Genomic DNA, 13,045 nt, shown 5'->3' with positions numbered 1-13,045 from the left:
AGAGATATCAGTGCCTTGCTCCTTTCATTGCTGGTTGCTACTTCCCAGCGGATGTCAGGTGGTGCAATACTGGGGAAACAGTATAATTTCTCCAGTGGTGTGGGGCGTAGACATCCTGTGATAATGCGGCATGTCTCATTAAGAGCCATATCCACTGTTTTAGCATGGTGAGATGTGTTCCACACTGGGCATGCGGTCTCAGCAGCAGAGTAGCAAAGCGCAAGGGCAGATGTCTTCACTGTGTCTGGTTGTGATCCCCAGGTTGTGACAGTCAGCTTTCATATGGTATTGTTTCCAACACCCACTTTTTGCTTGATAGTCAAGCAGTGCTTCTTGTAAGTCAGAGCACGGTCCAGGCTTTTGGTGTGCTGCAATGCTCCAGTAGGATTCCTTCCCAGGTAACCCTCAGAGCTTGAGATGCTTGTCTGTTCTTAAGGTGAAAACCACAGGTCTGTGTTTTAGATGGATTAGGATCAGCTAGTTTCCCCTGTAATAGGCAGTAAAAAGGTAAAGGTTTTCCCCTGACGTTAAATCCAGTCATGTCTGACTCTGTGGGTTGGTGCTCATCTCCATTTTTAAGCCGAAGAGCCGGCATTGTCTGTAGACACCTCCAAGGTCATGTGGCCGGCATGACTGCATGGAGCACTGTTACCTTCTCGCTGAAGTGGTACCTATTGATCTACTCACATTGGCATGTTTTCAAACTGCTAGGTTGGCAGAAGCTAACAGCGGGCGCTCACTCCGCTCCCGGTATTTGAACCTGAGACCTTTCGGTCTGCAAGTTCAGCAGCTCAGTGCTTTAACACACTTTGCCACCGGGGCTCCTGTAATAGGCAGTAAGAGCACTTAAAGCAGTGCTCTTACCTTGGGTCCCCAGATGTTTTTGGCCTTCAACTTCCAGAAATCCTAACTGCTGGCAAACTGGCTGGGATTTCTGGGAGTTGTAGGCCAAAAACATCTGGGGACCCCAGGTTGAAAACCACTGGGCTAAAACTTCGGAGAGCTCCTGTTAAACCATTTCAAAGCTCCCTGCTTGGGCGGTGATGGCAGGGTCGACCTTTCTGTCAGAGCACTGTCAGAAAGAGACAGTGGAAGCCTTCAAGTCCTTTCTGGGTGATGGTGGCCCAGTTTGAACTGCCCTGGCTCCACTCTATGGAATCGTGGGAGGCACCAGTGCTCTTTGGCAGAGAAGGCCAAAGACGTTGTGAAAATACAACTCCCAGGATGCCATAGGGCCAAACTCCATCCATTCCACCCTGACTGGATTGGGGTCCTACCTGGTGCAAGAGCAAATTGGTGTCCAGGAGCAGGTAGTGGGGCCCCGGGCAGAGGCTGCTGGCGGCGCCGCTGGGCTGGGCCTCCAGCAGGGCCTGGGCGGGCGCCCCTTTCTCCTTCGCCTCCTGCTCCTCCTCCCGAGACCCGCAGAGCACGCACGCGGCCGCCCCGCAGGAAATGTCGTCGCGCAGGTAGTGCTCGCGCACCACCTTCATGACGGCGCCGGCCCGCGTGCGCTTCAGGAACGTGCGCGAGGTCAGCATCCTCGCAACCGACTGAGTGACTGTCTGACTGACCGGCTCTCTTTCTCGCGCACACGCTCTCCCTTCTACTCTCTGAAAGTGAAAGAGCCTCCCAGGGTGCAGTGCGCGGGGTACCTCCCACCCAGGAGAGAGCGCTAGGCCATTCGCTCGCGAGAAGGGCAACATAGAGCTAAACCCTTCGAGGCTCTTCAATAGGCGAAGTCCTTTCGCCCGCTTTATCTGTCTATCTCTAGGGTGAAGCGCGCATCCCGGCATGCCGTGCTAAAGGGCGGGAGAATAAGGAAGGATTCGCAGCCCTGTCGGTGGCGTTCGTTCGGTTGCCACGGCGACGGTATCCGTGGAGCATGCGCAGACGGCTGTTCGACAAACCCTGAGTTGAGCGGCGAAGCGCTTTTCCTATGTTGGTCGCGGGTAAGTTGGCTTCGACACAGGCGACCCTACAGATGAAAGGCAGCCCCCAATCTCTGTGTTTCAAAGCTCTGCTTAGGTTTTGCACACCTTGGTTGGCTCCATCCTCAGTCAGGCGGCCTTCCTTTTTTCTTACTGCCTCTTGGTTGTTTGAGCCCAGCTTGGCAATCTGGCCTTTTGCATTCCATATTTGGTCCAGGTCTTCGATGCAGAAACTCTGGCTTGCTTTTCTCTCAGGGCCCTTCCAGACAGGCCCAATATCGCAGGATCTGACCCCAGGTTTTCTTTTTATCCCAGATTATCTGGCAGTGCGGTCTCATATAATCCAGTTTAAAGCAGACAACCTAGGATCAGATCCTGGGATATAGGACCTGTCTGGACGGGCCCTCAGTCTGCCTAAACTATGTTCTTTTCTTGATTTATGCCCATCTTGTTGGAAGAGAGATAAGCCAGGGTTCTCAATTTTTGGTAAGTTTTCCAGGCTGTATGGCCATGTTCCAGAAGCATTCTCTCCTGACGTTTTGCCCGCATCTATGGCAAGGATCCTCAGAGGTTGGTAGCTCTTTTGGAAACTAGTCAAGTGGGGTTTATATATCTATGGAATGTCAAGGTTGGGAGAAAGAACTTGTCTGAGGCAAATCTGAATGTTGCAGTTGATCACCTTGATTAGCATTGAATAGCCTTGCAGGGGGGATCCTTTGTTGGGAGATATTAGCTGGTCCTGATTGTTTCATGTCTGGAATTCCCCTGTTCTCAGAATGTTGTTCTTTATTTACTGTCCTAATTTTAGAATTTTTAAATACTGGTAGCCAACGTCACGAGAGAATGCTTCTGGAACATGGCCATACAGCCTGGAAACCTCACAGCAAACCAGTGATTCCGGCCATGAAAGCCTTCAACAACATAATTTTTGGCCATTTATGAACTCAAGACCAAAGACTTGTTTGTTTAACTGAGATTGTTTGCAAAAGTTCTTTAATGAAACAAACAAGCTGCTTTTAAAAAATAAGAATTACTAATTATTATGCTTGGATTTAATCTTTAAAAGGCATACAACTTGCAGTCCAGAAATTTCAGCAGTGAAGATGTTTGACTTAGAGCCTCATCACACTTGAGCATTTTTCCACTTCAGTTCACTTTAAATGCTGTGACTGCCTCCTGCAGAATTCTGGAGTTTTAGATTAGGGGGGAGGCTTAAAACTGGGTTGCTGTGATTTTTTCGGGCTGTATGGCCATGCTCCAGAAGTATTTTCTCCTTACTGAACAAAATAACCAAAATCTGGCTATCAGTATTAAAAAAAACCCTCTAAAATTGGGACAGTAAATAAAGAAGACAAGAGAATTCCAGACAAGAAACAATCAGAGCCACTAATGCCTCCTAAGAAAGGATTTCCCCAGGCAGGAAGCAGGCAGGCTTTGAAGCTGCAGTGCTCTTCAGTGCTGATCAAGCAGATCAGTTGCAACATTCACACTTGCCTCAGGCAGACAAGAGTTCTTTCTCCCACCCTGAACATTCCTCAGATATCTATAACCCCACTTGCCTAGTTCCTAACAGACCTCACAACCTCTGAGGATACTTGCCATAGATGTAGGTGAAATGTCAGAAGAGAATGATTCCTGAACATGGTCAGGAAACTCACAGCAACCCAGTGATTCTGGGCCATGAAAGCCTTCGACAAAGACTTAAAACTGCTCATCCAAAGAAGCCCTAGGCCTCACTAAACTACAAACCCCAGAATTCTGCAGGAGGCAGTCATAGTATTTAAAGTAGATTGAAGTAGATGCTCAAGTGTGATGTGTCTCTTAATGTGTTAAAGCATTAACAAGCAAACTGAGAAGTTTCTGCATGGAGCATGTATCTGATACTATCGATTATGTTATGCTATCTTGCAATTTTTGGTTGGCAGCAAATGCATGGTTTGAGTTGGGCAGTTTTGGTAATCACACCATGGTTTTGCATAGCTACGCAATGTCTCTGGTGTTATACAAGGCAAATTAAATCTACAGAAACTTTTGCTTATTGTTACTTCACTTTTCTGCACTTCATCAGTTTTGTTTTTTTAAAAAACTTTTCAGGTTCCTGAACTGTTAGCAGGAAATCTTTACCTGTTGCTGGGAAAATGTCACGGAAAGGATCCAAAGAGTCTAAAAAAGTTAATGTGTCCAGCTCTTTGGAATCAGAAGATATTAGTTTGGAGACTACAGTACCCACAGATGATATTTCTTCCTCAGAAGACCGGGAAGGTTCTGTCAAAATCACTAGACAGCTTATTGAGCGGAAAGAGCTGCTTCATAATCTTCAGTTATTGAAAATAGAACTTTCCCAGAAGAACTTGATGTTAGACAACTTGAAGGTGGAATACCTGACAAAAGTAAGAGCTACTTTTTGTATGTGCACATTCACGTATTTTAGAGTTGTAAGTGTCAAAGTTAATATTGGTGTCTATATTTAGAAGTTATTGTTAAATCAAATATAGGAAATCAACCTCTTGTCACTCTTCCAATATATTATTTATCGATTTAATTTTTTCCTGTAGACAAAAACTATATGATAACTCATTTTGTGGAATATCAAAATAAATGCATGGCATGTAACAAGATAAGTGTCTTCCCAGCTAGAATATCCACAATATTTGCTGTTTTGAATACAAACAACAGCAAAAGGGGATTTTGAAATGATAATTGCATTTTTGCATGCATGGGATTACTGAAAACTCAGTGCATTTGTTTGTTCAAACGAGATTAATTCCATTAAATTATTAAGAACTTAGCAGTAACTGTGTATATGTTTATGCATTTTAGCTGTTTTGTAACCTGCCTCCAGCCATGAGAAGAGGCGGGGGAAAATAAAATTATTATTATTATTATTACTATATTCATGTATAAGCAGAGGATAAGTTTTGGGGCGAAAATTATGGATTTTGATATGATCTGTGAATAATTCAAGGATCCCTCCATAGAGAAGAAAAGCACTAATGTTGACTCATGGAGCCAGCTGATTCTTTCTGCTGCCAGTATTTCCCCATCCAGGTATTTAATAAAGCCAGAAACAGCACCATGGTCGATAAAGTAGAGAGAATTGGTGCTACTTTTATGACTAAACTTATGCCTTTCACCACTCTATTCAAAGAAGGGGGGTTCCTTTTCTGAAAAGAGTTAAGATGCAGTACTCACACTGACCTGTGGATAAGTCGACTCAGAATTTTGGGGTTGATATTTTGACTAACATTTCTAGATTTGTACATGAGTGTATATAATATGTAGATTTCATTTATTCAGCAATTCTACTCAAGTGTGAATGGCTTGAAATGCATGAGAATGGACACTGTCCAGTCTGAAAGAAGTGATTGATTGGGTGAAGATGTTTGATATCTAACTAATATTATAATCAAGCTTGCAAATATCCTATTTTTCAATTTGGTAATCTGAAATCTCATGACAAAATTAATTTTGATGTACTTTAAATAATAATCTGTTTTGTTACTATTTAATGACGTGCTTTAGATTGAAGAATTGGAAGAGAAACTTAACGATGCTCTCCATGAGAAGCAGCTACTGTCTTTACGACTAGATAACCAATTGGCACTACAGCAAGAAGATGCTCGGTATGAAAAAAAAAAAGAATGAATATATTCTGTAAATCATAGTTTTCTGTCAATCTCTTTTGCAAGTTTTGCATTGTTGGTATTATTGTTGCTATGTATTTACATTTTAGATCTTCAAGATGTGACAAATGTAATGCCAAACCATGGTTAATTTATGTGAATGGATCTGTTTAGTGAGTTGGACCTTTGTCACCAAGTAGATGGGTTTTAGAATTCTTATTGTCATCAAGGACAAAGGTTTCCCATTCTCCATTGGGACTGAGGCATTAATTTGTATTAGTGATCTTGTTATATGCATTTTGCATAAGCCTGATGGTTTGAGATTGCAAAAAAATAGAAAAACTGGGAACAGATTGGGGGCAGTAAATTTTCTACTCTTACTAATCCGCTTGCACAGTTTTTATAACTATGGGAAGCTTTGCATTTCTTTATTTACCTTTGCACTATATAACCCTAGAGAGCCCATCTTCCATCACCCTTGCTGAGGTGCATCCCAGTCCATGGTCCCACAGACAGCCATGGGGACTTGAAGTACCAGGAAGCAATTTGTTGTTGTGTGCTTTCAAACTGCTTCTGACTTATAGCACCCCAAGGGTGATTCTGTTGTGGAAATGTCTATGTCAGATTTGTTCAGAGGCGTTTTGCCCATGCCTTCCTTTGAAGCTGAGAGAGAGTGATTTGCCCAAGGTCACCCAAAGGGTTTCCATGGCAAAGTGGAAATTTGAAAACTGTTCTCCAGGTTCTCGTCCAATGCCCAAACCACTACACTGCCTCCAGGTGGCAGTAGAGTCTGTGTTTAGTTTTTTAGGGACCTAGTTCTACCACTGGCTATGAAGGGATGCTGCACTCCATCACAGAAAGGGCTGGAATGCTTTTTTCTGCTGCATACCGTCTGCTGCATCATTTACTACCAATGCAGGTTTACATGCTATTAGAGCTTGGTTTTGCTTCCTTACTAATAGATAAACTGTAAAGTAAAGCTTATATATCAGCAGTTACTGTGTGTCTTAAGTGGAAGCCTAGAACTACACACAGTTACTAAACAGAATAGCCTAACAGGATCATCAAGCCATGTGGTTATCCCTCACAGCTGGAGATTCCCACCCACCCCCACCCCTATTTTCCTGATATGAGAAAATTATAGTTTTCTATTATGGTTTTAAATTAAATGATCAACCATCACCCAGATAAAGAAATAATTATTTGTTTTAAACCAAGAAAAGAAAAATATTTACTCTGTCGGGTAGTAGTAATAGAGAAAAGAAAACATGTGCCCGTAATTCTAGGTTATTGGCATTTTTTGAACCATTTCTCTGAATCCTGTAAATGCTTGCAATTATGTATGCACTGTCCATGAAATAGGGAGAATTGTTTCAGAGTCAGTATGCATAAGATTTCACTGTACAGTAGTCTGGGTGATTTCAGGTGACATGGAGTCTCAGTAACCTTGATTGACTTGAAAAGGAACCCAGACTATATGAAACAATATTTCTCTTGGACTGGTTAATGATACAAACATTAGAATTTAGGTTTCAGATTATACGGAATAGCTAAAGGAAAAATTGAAATATGTGTGACTCTGCTGATGCTGATGTAGTAAAAAATGTAGTACTATGTACATCTGCATTTACCAAAATGATGCACTCTATAAAAACAAGCTCTTTGTGTGAAGAAGCACCAGCCTTGATTAGAACACGGTGTCTGCACTTATTTTTCCACTACAGGCAAACTTTTCAAGAATGAAATAATGATGTTCATGTTGTACAAACTACTAATAAAGAAGCAAAACTAACATTTTAATATTGTTAGATGTACTAATTTTGGGGGATTCATGGTTACAGTATCAAAAGCACTGAACTCAAAAGAATTAAAATTAATATGCTTTTATACTGAATTTCTTCTAAGTCGCAAATATTCTTAACTGTTCACATAGTAAACACCAAGAGTTAATGAAGCAAGAAATGGAAACCATCTTATTGCGGCAGAAGCAACTAGAAAAGAACAATCACCAGTTAAGAGAGAAGTCTGGAGACATTCGCCGCAGTTTGCGTGACCTTGAAATAACTGAGGAAAACTATACAAAACTAAAATCTCTCCCAGAAGATGAACTTTCTATTCCAGAATGTGTGTCTGTAAGTACACAAGTTCATAATGCAATGAATTGTTCAATGAAATATCACAAGTGTCAGTCTGTCAGCTAGAGGGCTCACTATGACTGCGGGAAGTAAGACATTAAAATGTATCAATGAAGCAAAATTGCCTGTGTAGTAAACTTATATTAACATTGGTGAGTTTTTCAGTTTTCTGGGGCCATAAGATGTATGGAACAGTTGGTTCAAACTAAAGTATATCTTTAAATGCTAGCCTAACTGTCTGCAATCATATAAGAGAATAAGCTTTGTGTAATTTGTGCCTAATACGGTATTCAAAATTCTACCAATTTGTAGCTAACTTGCAAAATATCAATCTAATAATCTTAATGTATTGTAAGATTTATGGATTTTTGTTTTATGAAATTATTGAACACTTCACAGATTTGATATCCACTGTTTCACTTATGTTCCAAAATATATTTCCCTTCAGAAATGCTTGTGGGCCTCTCCAGGTCAGTTCCAGGATATGCTTCCTGTACAATTATAATAAAAACTAGGCATGTGCGATCCATGAAAAAAATGGTTCAATACTCGCTTCGAAAATAGGGGGTGCTGGTGCTTCGTTTCTAAAGTCATTTCCGAATTTTGAAGCAAAAATGTCTAAACTTTACGAAAATTTGGAATATTCATATGTACCTCGTTAATGGCGGATGCGCATGTGCATGAAGGAAAACATTATTGTCAGTTGGGAAAATTGAGGGGCTTCTCTTTCCCTCATTTTTTGAGCTATCCAAATGAAATTTGCTATAGTGGTAGAACACACTTACCACTGTTAGCTCACCAAATCTAATAATGTTTGACTTATACTCAGATTTTTGACAAATTTTCAAAGTTTTTATTAAAAAAACATTTTTTAATAATAACAAAAATCTGTTCCTGGTTTGGAAGTCTTATTTCCTGTTTCATTGAATTGTCTTTACTTTGAAAGTTGTTGTTCTACTTCAGAAACTTTGTTTTTGTGGCTGAAACTTTGTTAAATTTGTGGACAGAGACTCAACAAACCATAATGTACTATTTTTTATAGGACGATGTCCCTTGCGCATAGACAAAGTTTTGATAGTGTAATAAAGTTTTGCCATGTTTTTATGACAGAACCAATTAGGAAATGACATTTATCAACAAGGAACAGAAATCATAGCACACCATCAAATCACTCCTGACAGATGGCCATCAGCCTCTGAATAAGGAAATCAGTTTCTGGTTTGAAAGTGTTATTTCCTAATTTCATTGGGTTTTCTGGGGCTGAGAGTGTGTGACTTGCCCAAGATCACTCAGTGAGTTTCCATGGCTGAGTGGGGAATCAAGCCACAATTGTAGTCCAGCTCTCAAACCACTACACTACACCATGCTTAAGAGCCCCATAGAAACCAACCAGGAAGGGAAGGGGGATTTCTCTCCTGGATAGCAGCGAACTTAACAGTCCCATAGAAACCAACCAGGAAGGGAAGGGAGATTTCTTTCCTAGATAGCAGCGGGCTTAAGAGCCCCATAGAAACCAACCAGTAAGGGAAGGGGGATTTCTCTCCTGGATAGCAGCGGGCTTAAGAGCCCCATAGAAACCAACCAGGAAGAGAAGGGGGTTTTCTCTCCTGGGTAGCCAGGAGAGAAAATGCTCCAGGCTTGGTTTCTATGGGGCTCCTAAACCCCAATGCTAGCCAGGAGATTCGTTGAATTAAAACACTTTCTCATATATCCAAATGTTATCCAAAGGTATTCCGAGGCATGGGCGCCAACGCTTCGAACTGGAAGGTTAAATTCGAAGCGTCAAACCACCTCAGAACCCAAAATAGATACGATTTTATTATGATTAACGACGATTCCAATAAATTCGCCCATGCCTAGTAAAAACAAGGTTTTTTTTATTATCCACAGTTTCAGGTGTCCAAGGATAGACCTTGGAATGTATCATCTACAGATACAGGGATTATCACAGAATCATAGAGTTGGAGGAGACCTTGTGGGTCATCCAGGCCAACCACCTGCCAAGAAGCAGGAAAATTGCATTCAAATCCCCCCTGACAGATGGCCATCCAGCCTCTGCTTAAAAGCCTCCAAAGAAGAAGCCTCCACTACACTTTGGGTCAGAGAGTTCCACTGCTGAAAAGCTCTCACAGTGAGGAAGTTCATCCTAATGTTCAGGTGGAATCTCCTTTTCTGTAGTTTATATTGTATAGTATCAGAATGAACATCCCATGGTTTTTTGCCCTGATATCAAAAGACCTATGAAAATGATTAGTTCACACCACTAATAAATTGTATCTTCCATGGTAGTATGCTTGGAAAGGAAAGGGGAAAGTGAGAGAGAATGGACTGGCAGAAAAGAGAAAAGTGGATGGCAGAAATAGAGAAGAAGAGGTGGCACTTAAATCCTTCCGAAATTACTACTAAGGGCCCTTCCACACAACCATACAACCCAGAACATCAAAGCAGATTATCCACAATATCTGCTTTGAACTGGATTATCTGAGCTGAATTTATACAGCTGTGTGGAAGAGGCCTAAGAGAATGTGACACTTTACAAAGTTAAAACTGTCTGCTTCTTATTCCCCAGCACTTATTTTCAAGTTCTTTATGCTGAATTTTAAAGAATATGCCCCAGCCTGAAAAGTTTTCACAATCAAAATCATAATAAGAAAAGAAGTTAAGGTGAGGACGAGAAATATATAAAATGTTTATAATTCATTCACTTACTTTGGATAGTAATTTTATTTATTTATCATGTCAGAAGTGAATTGATATAAATACAGTTATAATGTATTTTAAAAAACACACAAAACTTGGCAATGTACTAGATTTCCTTTGACCAGAAGCTGGTCATTTAGAGTGCCTCTGGTGTTGCTGTGAGAAGGTTCTTCATTGTGCATGTGGCAGGGCTCAGACCACATTGTAGTAAGTAGTACAATGGTTAATAATAACAGCATGTATTTGTCTTGTGGTTTCTAGATTATATTCTATGAAGCAATGCATCCTTTAAAAAATGAGCTAAATGAACTTCAGGTGAAGAAGGAAGCGGCATTTGCAGAACTGGATGATTACAAATCTCAGCTGCAACACTTGACGGAGGTTTGTATGTCAAAATGCTCTCTCAAAATGGAAATTAAACAACCTATTCTAAGATGCTAAAAAAATTCTGAATTGCTGTTTGGAACGTATTGAGAGATTGTCTGTGAACAGGTCAATGCTGAATCCAGAAAAGACAAATTGTTTTGGCTAACAGACAAGCTAGTCTAGGTGTGAGATCACAACCTGTTTTGTATTGGAATATATTTTCTCTAATGAACCAGATTCATAACTTGGGAATGCTCTTCTTCCTTGTGGGCTATCTGGATGCTGTAGCCAGGACAGCAGCTGGGTCCCTTTATACAAAAAGGAGATTTGGCTACTGTGACCCCACTTTAATGATTAGATTATTATTGTGGTATTTTTAGGGCTGCAAATGCAATCAAATCTGCTTATTCAAATGGCAAAAGACTTACAGGGCTTCTGAAATGGTGCTGTTCCTTCAGACATTGTAATACCCTGACATTGTAATACCTGAACTAAAAAAAGTTTCAGACAGAGCTCCCCTCATTTCTACCTCCATCCTATGTTTCCCTTTTCTTCTTGCAGGGTTACTCAGGAAAAGTAATGTGGCTTAATTAAAGATTTAGAATAGAAAGGGAAATACTGTTTTTCCTTCTCCTCCTCAGGACTGTCTGGGGAGATATTTAAAGTTCCTTCGCTTATTGATTGAGACACAAAGAGGGGCGTGGGATTGAATGGAGGAAACATCAAATCAGAGTACAAGGTAGTTTGTATGCCTAAAGTACAACAGAAAGGCTGTTGGTTGATAGGTTTAGTATTTTTTAAAAATCCTTTTGCTCCAGATTGACTTCTGGTGAGGAAAGTGTGTGACCTACTAACAAATTGATTTCAGATTATTATGGATGCATGTAGCACTCACAAGAATTGAATGGGTACAGGCTATTTTATAGCGAAGCTGGGAATTTAGCCCCTGTGTAGACAGGCCCTGAGTTGTTGAATAATAAGTCAACATATGGATAAATCCATTTGATTCGATTTTTCTCCTTTAGCTGAGAATAGCAATAGGATTTATATGCAAGTGGGCATAGAGCTTCTGTTTTAATGTCCCAGATTTATCCTATAACATGTTAGTTACTACAAGTCTAGCTGGGAAGCTGCCCATTTTAGTTGACAATAATTACAAACTTAGAAAGGGCTGACAAAATGTTTTGCAGGAGGAGGTTATCCATGAAACTGAAGGAGATGTGAATGTATTACAGAACTGAACAGTGAAGCCACTGGATTTTGAGTGCCCCCGGTGCTAGCTTCAGGCAAATAGGTGTGCGTGTGCAGGTTTTTTAACAGTTTATCCCCTTTCCTAATGTTGGTGGCTTCACATCAGAGTTTTTTTTTTCCAATTGTAGGTAATCCAAATTATTTTACTACTGTTGATGCTGATTTCATAGATCATCTTCTCATTTTAAAACATCCTCAAATGAATGAATGTGTGTGTGTGTGTGTGTGTGTGTGTGTGTGTGAGAGAGAGAGAGAGAGAGAGAGAGATGTTCAAGGAAAGAAAAAGACACATACTTCATTGCCAAGTCATAATGAGCTTCCTCTCTTCCTAAAACTGGAATAAAGTTGTAAAAAACAAACATAACAATACAGTGAGAGTAGGACATCTAGTTAAATTTAAGGTCACTCAAGTCCCTTTCATATCAAGACCAATATCTCCTGATTTCATGAGCATTACAATTTGACACCCCTTTATTTCAGCCATTATTTCAAGAGCTATATTTGAATTTATGCGTGATGGTCTTAACATTAATCACAATAGAGCATGCACATTTCTGTGTGCCAAGATACTACTAAGAGTGTGTACAGCCAATAACACTCAGAATATGTTTCAGCCATCAGATCTACATCTACAGGAAGTCTTTAATAAATGAAATGCCTTTAGACATGGTTGCAGATATGACTAAATGTGAACCTGTGTTTTTTCTTACCACTTGATGTCAGTATTTATTCAGAAATGGCAGGATTGTATCTTGCCTCTAGAACCTATGCTTGATCTTTAGGGATAAGAAAAATAGTATTTCATATAATGCTGGAAATGTTTAGGTATGTTTCTGGCAAAAGTTCCAGATTTTAAGTAGTACCATCAAGAATACTAATGAAGTTGCTCTCCAATTCATTCACTGTGAAAGTTGTTTACTTTCCTGCACGTATTTTGTTGTAACAAAACTTGCTAAACTGAATAACCTTCCTTAGATACCCAACTTTATATTGTCGAATCTAAAATTTAGTTATCTCTGCTCCTCATTGAACATCTTGATTT

The 13,045-nt window shown here is 40.4% G+C and overlaps 2 protein-coding genes across 4 annotated transcripts in view; one reads left to right on the top strand and one right to left on the bottom strand.

Moving 5' to 3' along the window:
• Nucleotides 1–1,646, bottom strand: part of dis3 (DIS3 homolog, exosome endoribonuclease and 3'-5' exoribonuclease) — a 29,331-nt gene extending 27,685 nt beyond the window's left edge. The window contains exon 1 of one of the 2 annotated variants that reach the window (XM_008106907.3): nucleotides 1,278–1,646. In XM_008106907.3, the coding sequence (XP_008105114.2) occupies nucleotides 1,278–1,538 (261 nt within the window). In that variant the 5' untranslated portion in view covers nucleotides 1,539–1,646. The remainder of the gene's footprint in view (nucleotides 1–1,277) is intronic. The other variant, XM_003218660.4, reaches the window with a different exon arrangement.
• A 64-nt stretch (nucleotides 1,647–1,710) lies between these two features.
• pibf1 (progesterone immunomodulatory binding factor 1) overlaps nucleotides 1,711–13,045 on the top strand; it is a 108,243-nt gene continuing 96,908 nt past the window's right edge. Inside the window, exons 1-5 of one of the 2 annotated variants that reach the window (XM_008106909.3) lie at nucleotides 1,711–1,949; nucleotides 4,023–4,318; nucleotides 5,451–5,551; nucleotides 7,485–7,683; nucleotides 10,648–10,767. In XM_008106909.3, coding sequence (XP_008105116.1) covers nucleotides 4,067–4,318; nucleotides 5,451–5,551; nucleotides 7,485–7,683; nucleotides 10,648–10,767 — 672 coding nt within the window. In that variant the 5' untranslated portion in view covers nucleotides 1,711–1,949; nucleotides 4,023–4,066. The remainder of the gene's footprint in view (nucleotides 1,950–4,022; nucleotides 4,319–5,450; nucleotides 5,552–7,484; nucleotides 7,684–10,647; nucleotides 10,768–13,045) is intronic. The other variant, XM_008106908.3, reaches the window with a different exon arrangement.

Source organism: Anolis carolinensis, chromosome 3 (genome assembly GCF_035594765.1).
Source record: "Anolis carolinensis isolate JA03-04 chromosome 3, rAnoCar3.1.pri, whole genome shotgun sequence".
In the NCBI taxonomy this organism is placed as follows: Eukaryota; Metazoa; Chordata; class Lepidosauria; order Squamata; family Dactyloidae; genus Anolis; species Anolis carolinensis.
This window is presented reverse-complemented; position numbering and strand designations above follow the sequence as displayed.